General features: G+C 42.1%; 1 protein-coding gene across 1 annotated transcript; it reads right to left on the bottom strand.

Annotated features, from left to right (window-relative positions):
- Nucleotides 1-1,924: 1,924 nt before the first annotated feature.
- Nucleotides 1,925-9,707, bottom strand: tmbim4 (transmembrane BAX inhibitor motif containing 4). Its single transcript, XM_040015082.1, has 7 exons — nucleotides 9,543-9,707; nucleotides 9,295-9,403; nucleotides 6,836-6,941; nucleotides 5,234-5,267; nucleotides 5,034-5,151; nucleotides 4,430-4,475; nucleotides 1,925-3,618 (listed from the first exon to the last, which is right to left on the bottom strand). The coding sequence occupies exons 1-7, from the start codon at nucleotides 9,631-9,633 to the stop codon at nucleotides 3,412-3,414; spliced, it is 711 nt and encodes a 236-aa protein (XP_039871016.1). The 5' UTR covers nucleotides 9,634-9,707; the 3' UTR covers nucleotides 1,925-3,411.
- Between the last annotated feature and the right edge of the window lie 7,051 nt (nucleotides 9,708-16,758).

The raw sequence follows: 16,758 nt of genomic DNA, 5'->3' as shown, positions 1-16,758 counted from the left end.
ACAGGCATCACAACAATTAAGAGGACCCGAGGGAAGCTCGGAAAGCTAAGCAGAAGTTATTTGGAGAGGAGAGTGACTGCCGTTGGTTGAAAAGAGAGGTAAAAAAAAAAAAACTTCAGTGGTGTGGAAACATTATTGGTTCGTGGAGTCAGACGTGGATCAAGTAGACACAGTGTGTAAACTTTGCTACGGTGTGGTAGCTGCACCACAGAGCAACACTGCAAAGTTCACTAAACATAGATGTTTACATTTTTCATTTATTTTTTATATTGCAAACATTTGCACTGTTATCAGTATTTTCACACTATTTTATATTATTTTTTAAAGTCATTATTCAATACATTGTTATTGTTAACCCTTTAAATCGCTGTAGAACCGGAACCGTGTAAGATAGCGCAATAATTTGTTTTGCATATGATACCAGAGGAGTTGTACTTACATCTTATGCCATCAGCTTGTCCTCGGTCACAGTTTCCTTCCACATAAAGCTTTGCAAAAATTGCATAAAAAGCGCTTGCAGCAACAAAAACATAATATCCCAGAAACAGGCTTTGCCGATCCGATCAGCTGTTTGTAACACTTCCCACATTGAAACAGACGTCAACACGAACTATCGCATGTCCGCCATTTCCTGTCCGAAACCAGAAGTGACGTCATTTTTCGTGGAAAATGTAGTTTTTTTTACTTGTAGGCCTTAAAAGCCTATACTGGTGCTTATACATGTTCTGTATACTGTTTCTTAATAAAGTTTCATATTAAAAAAAAAAAAAAAAAGCCTATACTGGTGCTTTTATAAGTCATGTTTGACTTTTCTGAATAGTTTCTGTGATGCTTAGAACTCGAATTGCACTGCTGGAAATAGTTTATTTTGATGCTGTTTTCTTTGCAAATTTGCATCATAGGATTGTTTTTTGTTTTTCCTGCAGTATATAAAAATTGGTGTATCTCCAAAATAAAACTATGAAGACACTCAAAATAAATTTCCTGTTGTTGTAAACTATTTTTTGCAACTTTTTTGTATTTAAAGTTTTGAGGGATAAGCCTCTTAAATTTCTCCAAGTAGAAATATATGTAAAAAAACAAAACAAAAACGATTTTCAATTTTTTTGTAGTTTATTGCACTTTTTTGCAATTAATGTAGTTAGTATGGACTTAATGCATACATATTATTAAAATATGGGCTATAACAGTTGTATTGATGTATAGCAACTTGAAATGTTCCCACAAATGGCTCCACAGCATGTAAAAAAATAATATAAGCTCTGGCGGACTTGGTTCTATGGTAGGTCTTAAAGGGTTAAATAAATATCGTCAAATAATCGAGATCTCAATTTCAGTGAAAATAATCGTGATTATCATTTTTGCCATAATCGAGCAGCCCTAATACGTAGCACCGTGGTCTTGGAGGAACGCTGTCTCGGTTCACCGTATGCTGCACCACTGCACATGGTTGGAAATAAAGCCACTTGACTTGAAAATATATTTTTGGATTTCAAAACAAAAGTTCCCAGTTACTGTTGAATATGCCTAACATGGTTAGCAACATATCCTGGGCGTGTTACTCTGAAGGAAGATTTCTGGGCCTGGATTTTGAACTTCTGGCTTTCGGGTTGTGTTCATTATATCTATTCCACATTTCTCTACAAGCTTCTCTGTTGTTTTTGCTGTTTACAGATATAACCTATAACTGATTTTAATGATGTCTTACAAGACCGAACAAACTTCAATCATATGTCATGTGTCAACAGATAAAGCCAAACTTAATGCAGGCAAATGCTGGAAATGCATACAGTGCTGTTGTTCATTAGCACATTTACTCGGATCAACAGATTAACAGCTCAATGTTTTAATCAAGTTAAAATGAATCTAACAATCATATGTATACAATCATTATATAATCAGTTTCACACACATCATAAAGACAATGATTTCACCTAATTGTTTTAATAAAGTCTTTTTCATGTATAGACTTGCAAAAACAAACACAGTGAATTTAAAACAATACCAAGAAGCTCATAAATTAAAAAGTAAATATCACAATTTTAGAATTTAGATATTGCATTTACACTTTTATAAATCAGCATGTATTCATCTGGCAGACCATTAACAGAGGGGGAGTGGGTCTGTGGTGACTCAGCAGTAAATCTTATGCATAACAAATTAAAACAGCAGGCCGTCCACAAATGTGCACACAGAGGTTTTGCCTCCTTCCTAATTTCTCTCTTTCTACGTATTTGTCACACATTTCAGATGATGGACTGCTGTACAACAGTCATATAAATAAATACATTTTACTATTAGGAAAAGATAACCTGAGCAAATATAAAATGAAGTTTTTAAATTCTAATTTTATTTAAATTGATGTCATGAACTACTTGACTACACCTAATAACTGCTCGTGTCACCCTCAGCAGCAAGAGCTGCAATCAAGCGTTTGTGATAACTGCCAGCGGGTCTTTGTTATCACTGAGGAACTTTGGCCCACTCCTCTTTGCAGATTTGTCATAATTTAACAACACTGGAGGGTTTCAGACATGAACCTGTTCACATCATGCCAAAGCCGTGGCTCTCACAGGTTGGGACACACTGCTTTACATTGTGACAGGACGTGTTGCTTTTCTCTAAGCCTACTTAGATCTGCAAAGTTAAACAGAACCTGTGTTTTTCAGACAGGTCAGAGACCTTTTCTGTATTTTCACCTTTATTTCAACGTGATGTACAGTTTATATAATTACTTATCAGCATCGTTCTATGAGCACGTTTGGTTCACGTCGTGGAAAACTGTACTGACAAAATTAGTATTCATTTTAAAGATGTGCTTAGATTTTCTAACAAAGCCAATGTTGTTTGCAAATCTTTGTGTGTGTGCATCATTCAGAATCCAATCAAATTCAGAAAGGAGGTACTGACCAATCCGATTTGTGCACACACACACACACGCGTCTGTGAACAAATCTGATTGGTCAGTGTTTCCTTTCTCAATGCTTCCTGCATTTGCATCCATCCAGCTCTCCTTTCAGTGTGAGGCTCTGTCTTCACCTGTAAACTGCATGAACTGGAGCAGCAAGACTGGAAAGGTCTGTGTAGAGCTGCTGTTTAAAAGAAATGAGCTGCATTAGGGGCAGACAGGCTGCTCACTGGCTCCATATCAAATCAGGCAGTGTGGCCTTCCTCCACAAAACGACGAGTACTTGTTGGCTTTACAAGACAGAAAAACTGATAATAATCCACAACACTGGTTAATTTGGGGTTTCAAACAAACAGCAGAGAACAACAGAAAGAGCTTACCAAGAACACACCGATTGTTTTAACAGTTACAAAGGTCAATAATGGGAATTTTGGTGCACCAACATCAACACTCACACAAGCATAAATTAATCACAGAACAGGCAAATTGTGGGTTTGCAGCACTCAGTGCTTCTTCATCGAGTCGAGGACGCGGAGAATGTGCAGGAAGAGGTTGACAATGTCCAGGTAGAGGTTAATGGAGGCCAAGATGTGCTCCTCAGGAGAGAGCTGCTTCATCAGCATGCTGGTGTCATAGATGATGAAGCCACAGAAGACCAAGGCCCCAGCTCCAGCCAGGAACAGACCTGCATCGTCACTGTGGAAGAAGAGCTGCAGAGAGAACAGAGCACAAGGGGATTTAAAGTGACTCCCATCGGTTTGCTCCTAAAGCCAAACCACCACTGCTCTGCGTCCGCCTCAAACTGTTATTTAATACCATGACCCCTGACGTTCTAGTGATTAGGCTGCCGTAACTTCCCACTTGGATCGAAAGCTTCCTTACAGAGGTCAGAGAGCCCTTCAGTCCCGGCCTTGTTCAGCCGACTGCTCTCTGGAAGGAGGTAAAGAACCAGCCCACTCCTAACACTGACAGCACCCAGCAGCAGTTTGTGTTTGATTTTACCAACGTGTCTATGTTTTGTTTCATCATGTTTATAGCCGTGTTCAACTTCAGCTGCAGCACTGACATCTTATCCTATACAAGGAAAAGCAGCAGAACAAAGGCTGGTTTTAAACTTGGAAGTCTTCTGCACTACAAGGCCTTTTATTTCAACAAGCCCTTTACCCCAGCAGGCCCAAGTAAAAGACCAGCTCTGCAGTTTGCACGCTTCACAACAGGGAAACTACAGGTTTCATTTGCCTGCTGTGCTTTTGTGCACACCGTGTCACTGCCACAGCTTGCTGCTTCTACCCGTGACCAGTTCACCTACTGTGGCTCGGCAAATGTTTGATGTGGAAAAAAGTCCAACATTACAATTCTCCAACTAAACTTCTTTACATTGGTGCACAGCCCATGTGTAGGCTTAGCTCAGAAATACCATCAGCCCCTTTTCTCTGTAGCTTTCTGTTGTTTGTAACTCGTTGGCCTTTGTTCCTCTTTCATTAGGCCCATGTGACACTGATATCAGGCCCCTCCACTCACCCTCATGAAGGTTCCAATGATGAGGATCCACAGACAGGAGAAAAGCCTGCAGGGATGAAACAGACAGTCCACTTTAGCTGGACTCAGTTTGTCTGAGCTGCACGTCAGACAGTAGGACATCAGTGGAAAGCTCATGTACATTTCTAGCTTCAGATTGAAGGTGTTTCGTGTCGTCACAACTTTCAAAATCTACGGATGTTATATTTATATACTCCACTCATCTCATCTGCATATTACATCTTGTGTGTGATCAGGCAGCACATTGAAGGAGCTCGGACTGGACTTTGTTAAGTTTCTTTGAAGACGTTTCATCCGAGAAGCTTCTTCAGTTGTAAGACTAGAAGGTGGAGAGTCGCAGATTTGAAGCCCTGTGGGACCCAAGAGGGTCGTGGACCTCCTATTGAGCCTCTGCCCAAAAGGCTTCAAATCTGCGACTCTCCACCGTCTAGTCTTACAACTGAAGAAGCTTCTCGGATGAAACGTCTTCAAGGACGTCTTCTTAAGTCCAGACGCTTTCCTGTCCGAGCTCCTCAGACTGCGATGAGCTGGACGACTGAGAACCTTCACAGACATTTAAAGAGTCCCATCAGCACACAGAACTTACCAAGCTCCCATTTTGCTGAAATCTCTTTTGGACTGAAAGGTGTAGGCTGTTAATACAGCGAACACAGCACAGGTGAGAAACAAAGCTTGCAGTATTGTGGAGTAATCATAGAAGGTGACTGTGGAGAGAAAGAAATCCCATCAGAGTCTACGGTAGCCTGGAAGGCTGGACACTAACAGAATGTAACTCTAAACACTTACGAGCTGTGGCAACAGACAGCGCCTCCAGAAGAGTCTGCAAGCAACACAACAACACAGCCATTATTAAAGCAGCAGTTACTGAGGCTGCAGCCGCTGAGCAGCTCAAAATGAAAAAGGAAACATGGCAACAAAGTAACGTGGGGAATGTTACAGCTTCATGCTGGACAGCATCAGGTTTATGGCTCTGTAACCACAGCTGAAACAGGTCACATATAAAAAGCATTCAAGACCATTTTACACACACAAATACAAACAATAGAAAAGAAGAACATTTTATGACTTTATACCATCTTAGAAACAACTTCTGTCATCTTGTTTAGTTGATATCATCCACCATTGTTTACAGTGTGCCTCATCAGTTACTTCATCTATTATACATCTATAGTGAGTAAAACTGGTATTAAACACAAAAGGCCCATCATTGCACTGATGGGTGTTACTGTCACCTGTGAATAGAGCCTTTTAAAATATATTTACTTGGAAAATTGGTGACGTGTTGAATACTTATATTACCCACTGTTCATAAACAAGGTACTGTTATACGTGTTAGCTTCTCTTCATGGAGGAAATAAACTGATCATTATGATTGTAATTCTGATCATTTGATCTACCAGAGACAGACGAACGTTGCTGACAACAAATGTGAATCATTTTTGCTTCGTGCCAAGGCGCCGACTGAACGAGGCCACCACCATCAGTAATACCATGAAAGGCTGAACATGGTCTGCAACAATGCTTAGGCAGGTAGTAACAGGACTCCAGGTTTCCTAGCTGAAGCATCACACTGCCTCTGCTGGCTCACCTTCATCCCATAATGCACCCTGGTGCCAGGTGTTTCACAGGTAAGTGACGCACACACACTCAGCCGTCCACGTGATGCACCAGAAAATGTGACTCATCTCTGTGGTCCACTGCTGAGGCTCACGTGCCCATTGTTGGTGCTTTGACAGTGGACAGAGGTCAGCACGGGCAGCCTGCAGCAGCTGGTTCTTGTTAGCTTGAGCTGCAATAACTCATCCATTGGATCAAACCAGACAGGCCAGGCATCGCTCCTCGCGTGCATCAGTGAGCCTGGACCACCCACGACTCTGTCGGTGGTTCACCAACGTTCCTTCCTTGGATCACTTTTTAGATACTGACCATTGCAGACTGGGAACGCCCTCAACAGCTGCAGCTTTGGAGATGCTCCGACCCCGTCATCAAATGTGGCTCCTGTCAAACTAACTCTAACCTTAAGCTTGTCCATTTTCCCTGCTAGTAATATACAGACTATGGGGATAAAATCTCCACTTGCTCCTTAATCTATCCCACCCACTAACAGATGCTGTGATGAGGAGACGATCAGAGTTAATCACTCCACCTGTCGACGGTCACAATGATGATTGGTGATCATCGTCTCCTGGTGTAAAAGTATGTTCTTATAAAACATTCGTTTTATCACGAGCAGGAATTAGACCACGAATATTCTTGGACTGGGTTCACTGAAAAATGACTCACTGCCCATCACCGTTACTTTCCTGCAGCAGACAACAATTTTGACTGTTATGACAATCAATCAAATTTAAAAAATTTATTCAAGAAACTGAAAACAGAAGAACTTACAAATGCAAACAGGAGGTAGAGGTTAGCTGGATGCTGGTGCCTGTACACAGCGAGAGCCACCAGAAGAACCAGCGAGAGCAGAGATGAAACCATCACCACAGCTGGGCTGAGGAAGGAACCAGGTCACAGTGAGACAATAAGCAGAACAAAGCTTCATAGAGATTATGTGCAAAACGAAGGATCATTTTATAACAGCAGGTAGCACAGACAGCACGCTGTGGACAGGTGATCAGACTGTACATGCAGCCACTCATCGCCTCTTAACACTTTGCTTGGAAAAAGAGAAATAAGAGCAACAATTTACTGAACCGTGCAAACAGAAATGGAATTTCAGTTTACAGGCAAAACTGGTTTCGTACAATTCTCCTGAGCTCTAAAGTTCATATTTGGGAAAACCACCGTTCCTCTTCAGCACAGCCTGATGTGTAATAATGTCTTTAAATCATCATCAGAAAAATTCCTCCGAGCTCCCTGAAGGACACCCCAAAGCTGCCTCTTTGGACACTGGCCACCTTTAACCTCACACTGTTTCACTTTTCTATCCAGACATCCTGAACTGCATTCGGCAGTTTGGGACCACTGCCATGAAAAATCAGTCGCCAATCAGAAGATTTCCAGATGGCGCTGCACAATGGCTCAAACTCTGAAAGTTCATTTCTATGTTCAGAAAACTACATGACATGAATTTTTGACAGGATGAAATTGAGCCCCAAACCACGACAGAACTGGTGATTTAATAATCTGACATACTGGCCAATCAGGACACAAAGCAAACACGTTTCTCTAACATTTGTTATCAGCAGTTATTTGAGGCTTTGCTAATATGACAACGTAGCTTAACACTAATCTTGTCTACTTGTTAAACAGTCACCAGTCGTGAGTTAGTCCTTCATGCTCTTCCTGACTCTGCTGAGATCCTAGCTGCTATGTTTATGCTGCCTCCAACAGGGACAGCCACACTGATGAACACGCTAAACACATGTTTTATTCACACATACTGATCGATGCAATGGGGGCAACTCAGGGAACAAACCATGACACTTTCAGTGGTAGACAACCAACTCCACCTCCTGAGCTACGGCCTCCTTTTCCCTGGACTTAAAATGAAAGGGGGGGGGGAATCAACACTCGTGCCTCATCCACAAGATTTACAGAAAACTTGACCTCTGACCTTGAAACTCTGTCACAGGTCAGAGTTGTAGTAAACACACTATGGGATGAATTTCTATTTCTACGTCCCTCCTTCTCCAATGATCACATTCACAAACCTGCGTGTTCAGGTCCAGTTAAAACGTATCTGTATGTGACACTAACGTCGGGACTGAATGGCTACATTTACAATAACTGATGACTGTTTTTCCTTCTTTATCACTGCAATAGAACTTATTTATTTCAACGCTTTTGTAACATTCTCCAGATTAAAAGTGAAATAATAGAAAATATTCTGTTAATTAAATAGCATTAATATTCGAAAATAGAATAGCCAATAAAACCTGAAGGTTGTCAGGCTGGACACTTCATTATTTTTAATATTAATAAACATGTACACCATCATAACATCTTGTTTACAGCAGCATAAAATCCTTTGATCAAAGCAGAGTTTAGAATGCTGACACACTCGATATACTCGCTTTTCTTCACTGCAGCCCTCACACACTCCTTACACTACATCACACACTCCTTACACTACATCACACACTCCTTACACTACATCACACACTCACTTGTTCGCTCGCACACTTATCAGTTTCAAGTCAAACTGTGCAATCAAAGTAGTTATCCTGTGCTTTTCAATGACATTAGGGTCATTATGGTAATCCCAGGCAAGGTGCCACATCCAAACCTCGTGGCGCTGTTGTGGATCTATACCAGTACCGGGCTGTAATCACAGCGAATGAAGACTGGTGAATCACACTATCTTTTGTTTATGTTTATTTCATTGATGTACTGTAAGAAGTATTCGTTTTTTGTGTTTAAAGACTAACCATAAGGCAGTGCACCTAAAAGAGCTGTGAGAGATTGTACAAATGTGTAACGTTGCTGTCTATACATTTGCAGCAGTAAAGACAAACTCACAAAGCTACACTGCTTTTGATTCATCTTCCAAGTGTGCAGCATAATGATAAATCTAATATTTGCAAGAATACGATGACACTATGATACAACAATATCAACTCTCTCTGTCTCTTTGAAACTGCACAACACTGAGATAGGAGATTTTCTCACGTATTTGTTGGCATCACTAAATATTACACATATTGAGGAGGCGGATTTAACCATTACTGCCAACTCTTGCGTAAACATGGATGATGTAATGAAAGCAGACGAGGAGCTTCCGCAGGAGATAATGTAACTTTAGATTCTCGTGAGAGGAGACGGAGTACTCTCTTTGTCTCCTGTCCTTAGAAAAACGAAACAGACAGCAGCACCTGGTTATATATGAAGCAGCTCATTCTCACCTTGCGATAACAAACTCCTTGATGGTCTGAGAGAACATGAAGAGAGCAGAGGTGGCTGTGGTCAAGATGATCTGCAAGCTCAGGAGGGTGTACACCTTCCTTAGAAAGCCTAATGAACCAAGAAACAGCGTTACAGTAGCTCAAAACCCATCGGAAGCTAACGAAACCAATAATAACTGTGTAGAGGAAAACCGTGAACACGGCCAATGATATCAGTGTTAGCTAGATAGCACGGGTCTGTTACTCACCCATACGGATCTGAACACTGGCCGTAGCAACATTAGTGCCGTAGTTAAAATCGTCTTCGATAGAAGACCGCGGGTATTTTTCACTGCTCATCTTGTTAAACCAGTGTTTTCTTGAGGTGTTCTTGTTTCTCAAGCTACGTAGTTGTTTTACGGAAGAGCAGAGTCCTTTTCTTCTTCTAGATTTTATCGGCTGTTGGCAAACAACTGAATGGTGCATTACCGCCACCAACCGGTGTGGAGTGTGAACTGCAACGTGGCTAAAAAAAAAAACCTCAAATCCTCCCAAAGTATTTACCCTCTTTTCAAGGTTCAAGGTTCAAGGTTCTTTATTTGTCACATGCATAGTTATACAAGTATAACACACAGTGAAATGTAGCCTGACACGCTCCTCGACATGTGCAAAAAAATTGGGGGGGTGTAGGTTCAAGGTTCAAGGTTCTTTATTTGTCACATGCATAGTTATACAAGTATAACACACAGTGAAATGTAGTCTGACACGCTCCTCGACATGTGCAAAAAAAATTGGGGGGGGGGGGGTGTAGAGGAAGAACATTATATATATATATATATATAGTATATAGTATATACATTGTGCATGTGCAGTAGTAGCAGCAAGGAGGTGAATTCTGTACATTAATATGAATAGACATCTGACTATTTTACAGGATAGACAATATAAACATATTTAAAATTAAAGGAATTGAAATGTACATTGTGCCTTGGTTTAGTGTCTGGAAGAGTCCTGTCTCAGTCAATTATAGATGATGTGAGAGGGCGGGTGTGTGTGTTTAGGGCACGGATGGCTTGGGGATAGAAGCTCCTCTTGAGTCTCTCTGTCCTTGCCCGGAAGATGCGGAACCTTCTACCAGATTGCAGAAGTTGGAACAGTTTGTTGCCAGGATGGGACGGGTCCTTCAGTATCTGCGCTGCTCTAGTCCGGCATCTCCTGGTGTAGGTGTCCTGAAGCGGGGGGAGAGCAATCCTGCAGCAGCGTTCTGCTGTACGGATCACTCTCTGGAGAGCTTTTTGGTCCTTCACACAGCTGTTCCCAAACCTGAATGTGGGCAGCCCATGTCAGGTCTGAGGAGATGTGGACACCAAGATACTTGACGGACTGCACCCTCTTCACTGGAGCTCCATTGATGATAATGGGCTTGTAGTCTCTGTGCTGACTCCTTCTGAAGTCCACCACCAGCTCCTTGGTCTTGCTGACGTTCAGCTGGAGGCCACCTCTTTTAAAACTGAAATTAAGACCTGATAACTTTCACTTCTTGAGTCCATTTGCAGTAAATCAATCTATGAAAATGAAAAGATCTAGTTTCATTTTTATGTTTCTGAGGTTTTGGGTCAGTTGTCTACTCTCCACCTGATACTTGCGACAGTGTGATATAACATGTTCCATAGTCTAAGGAGCTTGGAAAGAAAAGCATCTGGACTTCTTTAAGTTGCTTGAAGACGTTTCACCTCTCATCCGAGAAGCTTCTTCAGTTCTAGGGTGAAATGGTGAGAGGTGAAACGTCTTCTCTAAATAATCTCAAATGATTCCTTGAACAGGACAATGAGTTCACTGTACTTAAATGACAACGATGGCCACCAGATCACAATCCAATGGTGCGCCTTTGGGATGTAGTTGAATGGAGGATTTGAATGAATGGCAGACAAATATTTAGCAACTATAGTTATATGTGATGCTATCACATCAATAAGGAGCAAAACTCCAGAATGTTTGTCTTGATGCATGCTCAATCATCCAGGTAAGGAAATCCTAGAAAGTTTATTGTGTCCATCTGGACGTTTTCAGTGGGAGAAACGTTTCTTCATCATCAGGTGACATCTTCAGTCTCAGCTGACTGCTGCTATAAACAGTGACTGAAACCAGCACCACTGAATGAACAATATGCTGAGAGGTCAGTTCCTTCATCATTAATGATCAATGCTCATGCAAACTGCCATGACCATTGATCAACAGCCACTGATCAAAGATAATTGATTAATGACAATTGATCAATGGGGAATGGCTGCAATCACAGCATTGTAAGATGGTGACAGATGTACCCTTAGGCCCCCTCCTCCATCCAGAGATGGTCTTTCCCTTTTCACGTAAATGGCCTCCTTGACTCCGCCCTCAAACCAGCGTTCCTCCCTGTCCAGAATGTGTACATCCTCATCATTGAAAGAGTGTCCACTGGCCTGTAGGTGTAGACAGACTGCAGAGTCCTGCGGGGGACCTGATCCACAGGATGGACCAATTTTTGCCACAGTGTGTTTTGGGGTTAAAAGCCACAGAGACGCAGTGTTTAGAGAAAATGCGTCTCAGCTGTTTCAATACTCCGGACACATACAGGATCACGAAGGGTTCCCCTTAGGCAGCAGTCGTCCTTCTTCTCTCCTGGATCAGCTGGGGATTTTTTAGGCGCCTTTCCAGGTTTGACAAATGTCCAGCTGGGATAAACACATCAACTCAGGGCTTCTTTGATATGATGTTCTTCTGCTTCCCTAGCAACTGTATCTATGGGAATGGTGTTGTAGCGTCCTGATGACACCTTGACGAAATGAAATCTTAAATACTGAAATGTATGCTTTGGTTTGTGGTACACGTGGAGTTTAAAATGTTCCCCATTACTGACGAAACTCTCACAGTCTAAGAAGCCTAGCCTATCATTATTCACATAGTTGGGTTATTTAACATAATCCCTGGTTCTTTGATAACAGAGTGAGGTGTTTCACTATGGGTATCGCCTTGGCGTGACTGTAGAATATATATAAATATAATGGAAGTGCTGGATATACAGTCCGGCCTAAGTCTTCTGTCAGAAAGACTGCAGCAGTCCAGGAGTTTGGTTAACTGTCTTTAATTAAGCTCCACAGAAGAATTGATTCTTCTGAAGAACATCAGAGCTTGCCAGGCTTAATCCAAATGCAGTGCAGCCATACGTGAACTCATTGTTGTAGAAGATACAGTTTATGTTACTATAAACATGGTTTTCTGGAAACAGAAACAGGCAATTCTGTAATTAGTCGAGTCAATAACAACTAAGAAACAATCACAACACATCTACGCAACACAGCAATATTTTACCATGTCCACAAGGGGTCACTGTAGACCATAAGTTGGCTAAATAGCACATCTGACAAGTTGCTAGTAGTAAGGCAAGAACATGGCTAACAACAGTTAAACTAAACAATTAACGATTGAAAAATCCTTTAACCGCTGGATGTAATCATCACCGGAGATTCTGACCACTGCTACTAACTCTTTACTAAATAATTAAATAATTCTACCAACATGGTATCACTATACTGAGGCACAACGTCAACATTCACAAACAGCTACAGCCATTATCATACCAGTTAACCTGTCAAAGGGAATAACACTTACAGGTTCATTAACACACATGTAATCACACAAAACCGCGTTACAACTGCGGCTGCTTTAGTCTCTCCCTCTGCTGAGCACATGACCACTGATGCGCTTATTCCTTTTGGGTGCGCTTGATTCATGCCTCTAGACATCCTGAGGCCAAGACAGAGCAGGAAATTTGACCAGTGACCAACTGCAGAAGCTCCAATGACACCACAGGTATGTCCTAATTCCTAGGCTGCATCCTTCGGAGGTCGCATTTGAAGTCACATCCAGGCGACAAAGGCTGCTCTGAATGTGGCCAACAATTGCGTCCTCCTTCTCCCCAGATTTAAAGGATGGGTCGGGTGTGTCCTTCGAGGCCCACCATATCCCAGAACTCATAGCGCGGCCCAGCCAAGTCCAGTTTCCAAAATGGCGGCAGCTACTTAGTTTTAATATTTCTCTTATTACTCTTTCTGGATCACAAAATAAACTTTTAAGATATTTTCATGTAGCTGTGTCAACTTCAAATATCTGCTCGGTTTATCAAGACATCACATATTTGCAAAAGTGCTCCGTCGTTTTCTGAGACGTCTGTGACCCACCAGCTCGATAGCTGACCAGGAGGTCGAGGCTCACTAGAGCCCGGCGAGAACAGTGAACTCCATCGTTTTCAGACCCTGCGGTGACACTGTGTCATTTGTCTTTCCTCCATGAACTAGAGGAGATGCAGACTGACAGAGTGCTCCTGGTGTACTGTAAAATTCTGGAGACTGAACCTTGAACTTGGATTGGTTTGGTTATCCCAACACTTTCCCTCTGTTTGGGGGAGAAGAGACGGGGGACACAGAGTGTTGCTGGTGACAAAAGACTGAACCTTTCTTTTTCCTTTCACCGAGGTGTGATGGCTTGTTCTTTGCAGCAACTGCTGTCTTGGATTTTCTATCTTGAGCTGGTGGGCAGACACAGTAGGCCGGTGCTGAGAGTAGTCCTGTCATGGTTCTGAGTCATTTTGACCCAGCATTTTAATAATAATGGATTGCATTTAAATACCGCTTTTCAAGACCCTCAAAGCGCTTTACAATTCCACTATTCATTCACGCTCACACACTGGTGGAGGCAGCTACAGGTGTAGCCACAGCTGCCCTGGGGCAGACTGACAGAAGCGAGGCTGCCATATCGCGTCATCGGCCCTTCTGGACAACACCAGTAGGTGGTAGGTGAAGTGTCTTGCCCAAGGACACAACGACCGAGACTGTCCGAGGCGGGGCTCGAACCGGCAACCTTCCAATTACAAGACGAACTGCCAACTCTTGAGCCACGATCACACGATCGATTTTGAGTTCTTAGGTTTTTGTTTATTTTTACATTATGGATTGTTTTCTGATCCTCTTGTGCTTTGTTGATTATTATTAGGATTCTATGTTTCTGTTTATTGGTGTTTAGGGATTAGTTCTTTGGTTGTGTCTCATGTTTAGTGTAGGTTCAGTTCTGTGTCTAGTCTGTGTCTTTGTGTAATGGTTTCTTGTTTCCTGTTTTATTGTGAAAGTCCGTGTCTCATGTGAGTGTATTCAGTTTTGCCTCCCTTGTCTCGTCAGTTACTTCCAGCTGTGTCCCCCACCTGTGTGTAATCTCCCCGTGTTCTTCTGTGTGTATTTAAGTCGTGTCTTCTTATGTTGTAGTCGCTGGTCTGTCTGGTCGTGCGTCAGCTGTCATGGGCCTCTGTTCACCCTCCTTCATGCTCAGTAGTTTCGTTTTCCCCGTTCAGGTTATCTTTAGTCTGTTCGCTGTTTTCAGCTTGTGTTTTGTCTTACAATAAACCTCCTTCGCACCTCCACGAGTGCCTGCAATTGGACCCTCCTTTATTTTTCCCCACTCGCAGGGACAAGTCCTGTTGCTGAGGTTGGGTTCATCCTGTAATCTGTCATGAACTACTTGCACTGTTTCAATGATTGGAGTGAAGAGAGATGTAACATCATATGAGAAGAAACATTGCTCCCACTGGAAATGTTACAGTCAGATGAACTGAATCATCTTTTTGGGATTTCCAGCATGTTGTTGTTCACATTAAAGCAAATCTTAAGCCAAAGAGTTTTCATCCATCCATCCATCCATCTTCATCCGCTTTATCCGAGGCCTGGTCGTGGGGGCAGCAGCCTAAGCAGAGAGGCCCAGACCTCCCTCTCCCCAGCCACCTCCTCCAGCTTATCCGGGGGAACACCAAGGCGTTCCCAGGCCAGCCGAGAGATATAATCTCTCCAGCGTGTCCTGGGTCTGCCCCGGGGCCTCCTCCTGGTGGGACACCTCACCCAGGAGGCGCCAAGGAGGCATCCTGGTCAGATGCCTGAACCACCTCAGCTGGCTCCTTTCGAAAGGAGCCAAAGAGTTTTCACTTTGGTCAAATTTGTCTTTGTCACCTGTCCATGAGTGCTGGTGCAAATATTTACTAAAATTTAGCATAAATCGATGACACTGGTCAAATGCCTTAAAAATTGTTATGTTGTGGTGGGTTTTTTTATACTGAGAGAAGTTCTGGAGACAGTCTTGCAGATCACATATTTTATTATCTGGTAGTTAAAGCTTTGAATTGCACAGCTGTGGACTTCTCTATGTTAAGTGAAGCACAATTCATGATTAAAAGTATATATTAGACAATTGAAAGCAGGAAATATTTGTGACTATTGATGGGAAGATGCTGTGGTTTAGACTCAGCACTCCCCGATTTGTTCTCCTCGTGGTCCTTCCACATGGAAATGCTCTTTGACCTCCAGTCCTGTGTGAGAAAACTCCTGCCTACCTTACAGTTGTTACCGGGCTACACTCAGCTCTGCCTGTCCCTCTGAGTTAACCCTTCACACCCTGAGGTTAATGCTCGGATCCTTTTAATGACGAGTGTATCAAACCTATTATCGGCATACTAATGTTAAAAAGAAACTGTCAAAAAACACATTTTTTTATTTTTTACATTTAGTGTTCCAAGTGTTACCACAGATGTATAATCTGCTGCACAAACTGTCTTAAGAAGGCCAATCTGATGGAGGCAATCCAGGAAAGCTGGGAGATGACCTCATATGCTCCACCCCGGACATGAAAGGAGAAAACAACAACTAACCAGCGCTAGTCTGTCACAACACTGAAGTCATGAAAATGAAACTAAACTTAAAGATTTTTCACACAATAAAAACTAAAATAGGCGACAGGAAATTAACTGAAACCAAACCGAGCGCAAACAGAAAACTAATAGTGAGAACAGTTTGATTAAAACACGAAATTATGGATTTATTCATTATTTTGTTTCTCTTGTGATATCAAATCTGGTGATCATGGCTTGTATCCGGTAGATTTTCCTCAGAGTCCCCCTGTTTGTGTGTTAATGAAGGAGATGCATTATTTGTCTTTTGAAAGTATGAATAAATGTAGACGCTAGCACAAAATATACCAAATCATAAAGAAATAAGACTTACTGATTATGGTAAATGGACTGGTTGTTATATAGCTCTTTTCTGCTCAACATGAACAGTCAGAGTCCTTTAATACAACATGTATCACTTTATACGAGCACCTTTTTCCTATGATTAAATGCTTTCTATCTAACATTCACACGCTGATGGATCGGAGACCAGCCTGGGTTAGCAGCCAGGGATCAAACCACCAACCTTCTGATTAGGTAACCTGCTCTACTTTCTGCACTACAATCACCCAAAATTATGTTGAGCTGTCCAAAATGTGCCTGAACAAGTCATATACAAATTTAAAGGAATTAAAACCAAACCAGAATAAAACTGAGGGGGGAAAGTTAAGAAAACAAAAAATAAGTGAATAAAGACAAGAAAAAGAAAACAGAATCTGAAACGAAGGAACTATAAATACTTT

This window comes from Simochromis diagramma, unplaced genomic scaffold (assembly GCF_900408965.1).
Source record: "Simochromis diagramma unplaced genomic scaffold, fSimDia1.1 OVJJ01000453.1, whole genome shotgun sequence".
NCBI lineage: Eukaryota > Metazoa > Chordata > Actinopteri > Cichliformes > Cichlidae > Simochromis > Simochromis diagramma.
This window is presented reverse-complemented; position numbering and strand designations above follow the sequence as displayed.

What these genes read in the sequence shown, in the direction of transcription:
- tmbim4 (XM_040015082.1), bottom strand. Translation starts at nt 9,633, where the DNA reads ATGAGCAGTGAAAAATACCCGCGGTCTTCTATCGAAGACGATTTTAAC. An exon ending in TCTACCTCCTGTTTGCATTT is followed by an intron (nt 5,268 to 6,835) that starts GTAAGTTCTTCT and finishes TGTTGCTTGCAG; the next exon opens with ACTCTTCTGGAGGCGCTGTC. An exon ending in GCTGTCTGTTGCCACAGCTC is followed by an intron (nt 5,152 to 5,233) that starts GTAAGTGTTTAG and finishes TTCTCTCCACAG; the next exon opens with TCACCTTCTATGATTACTCC.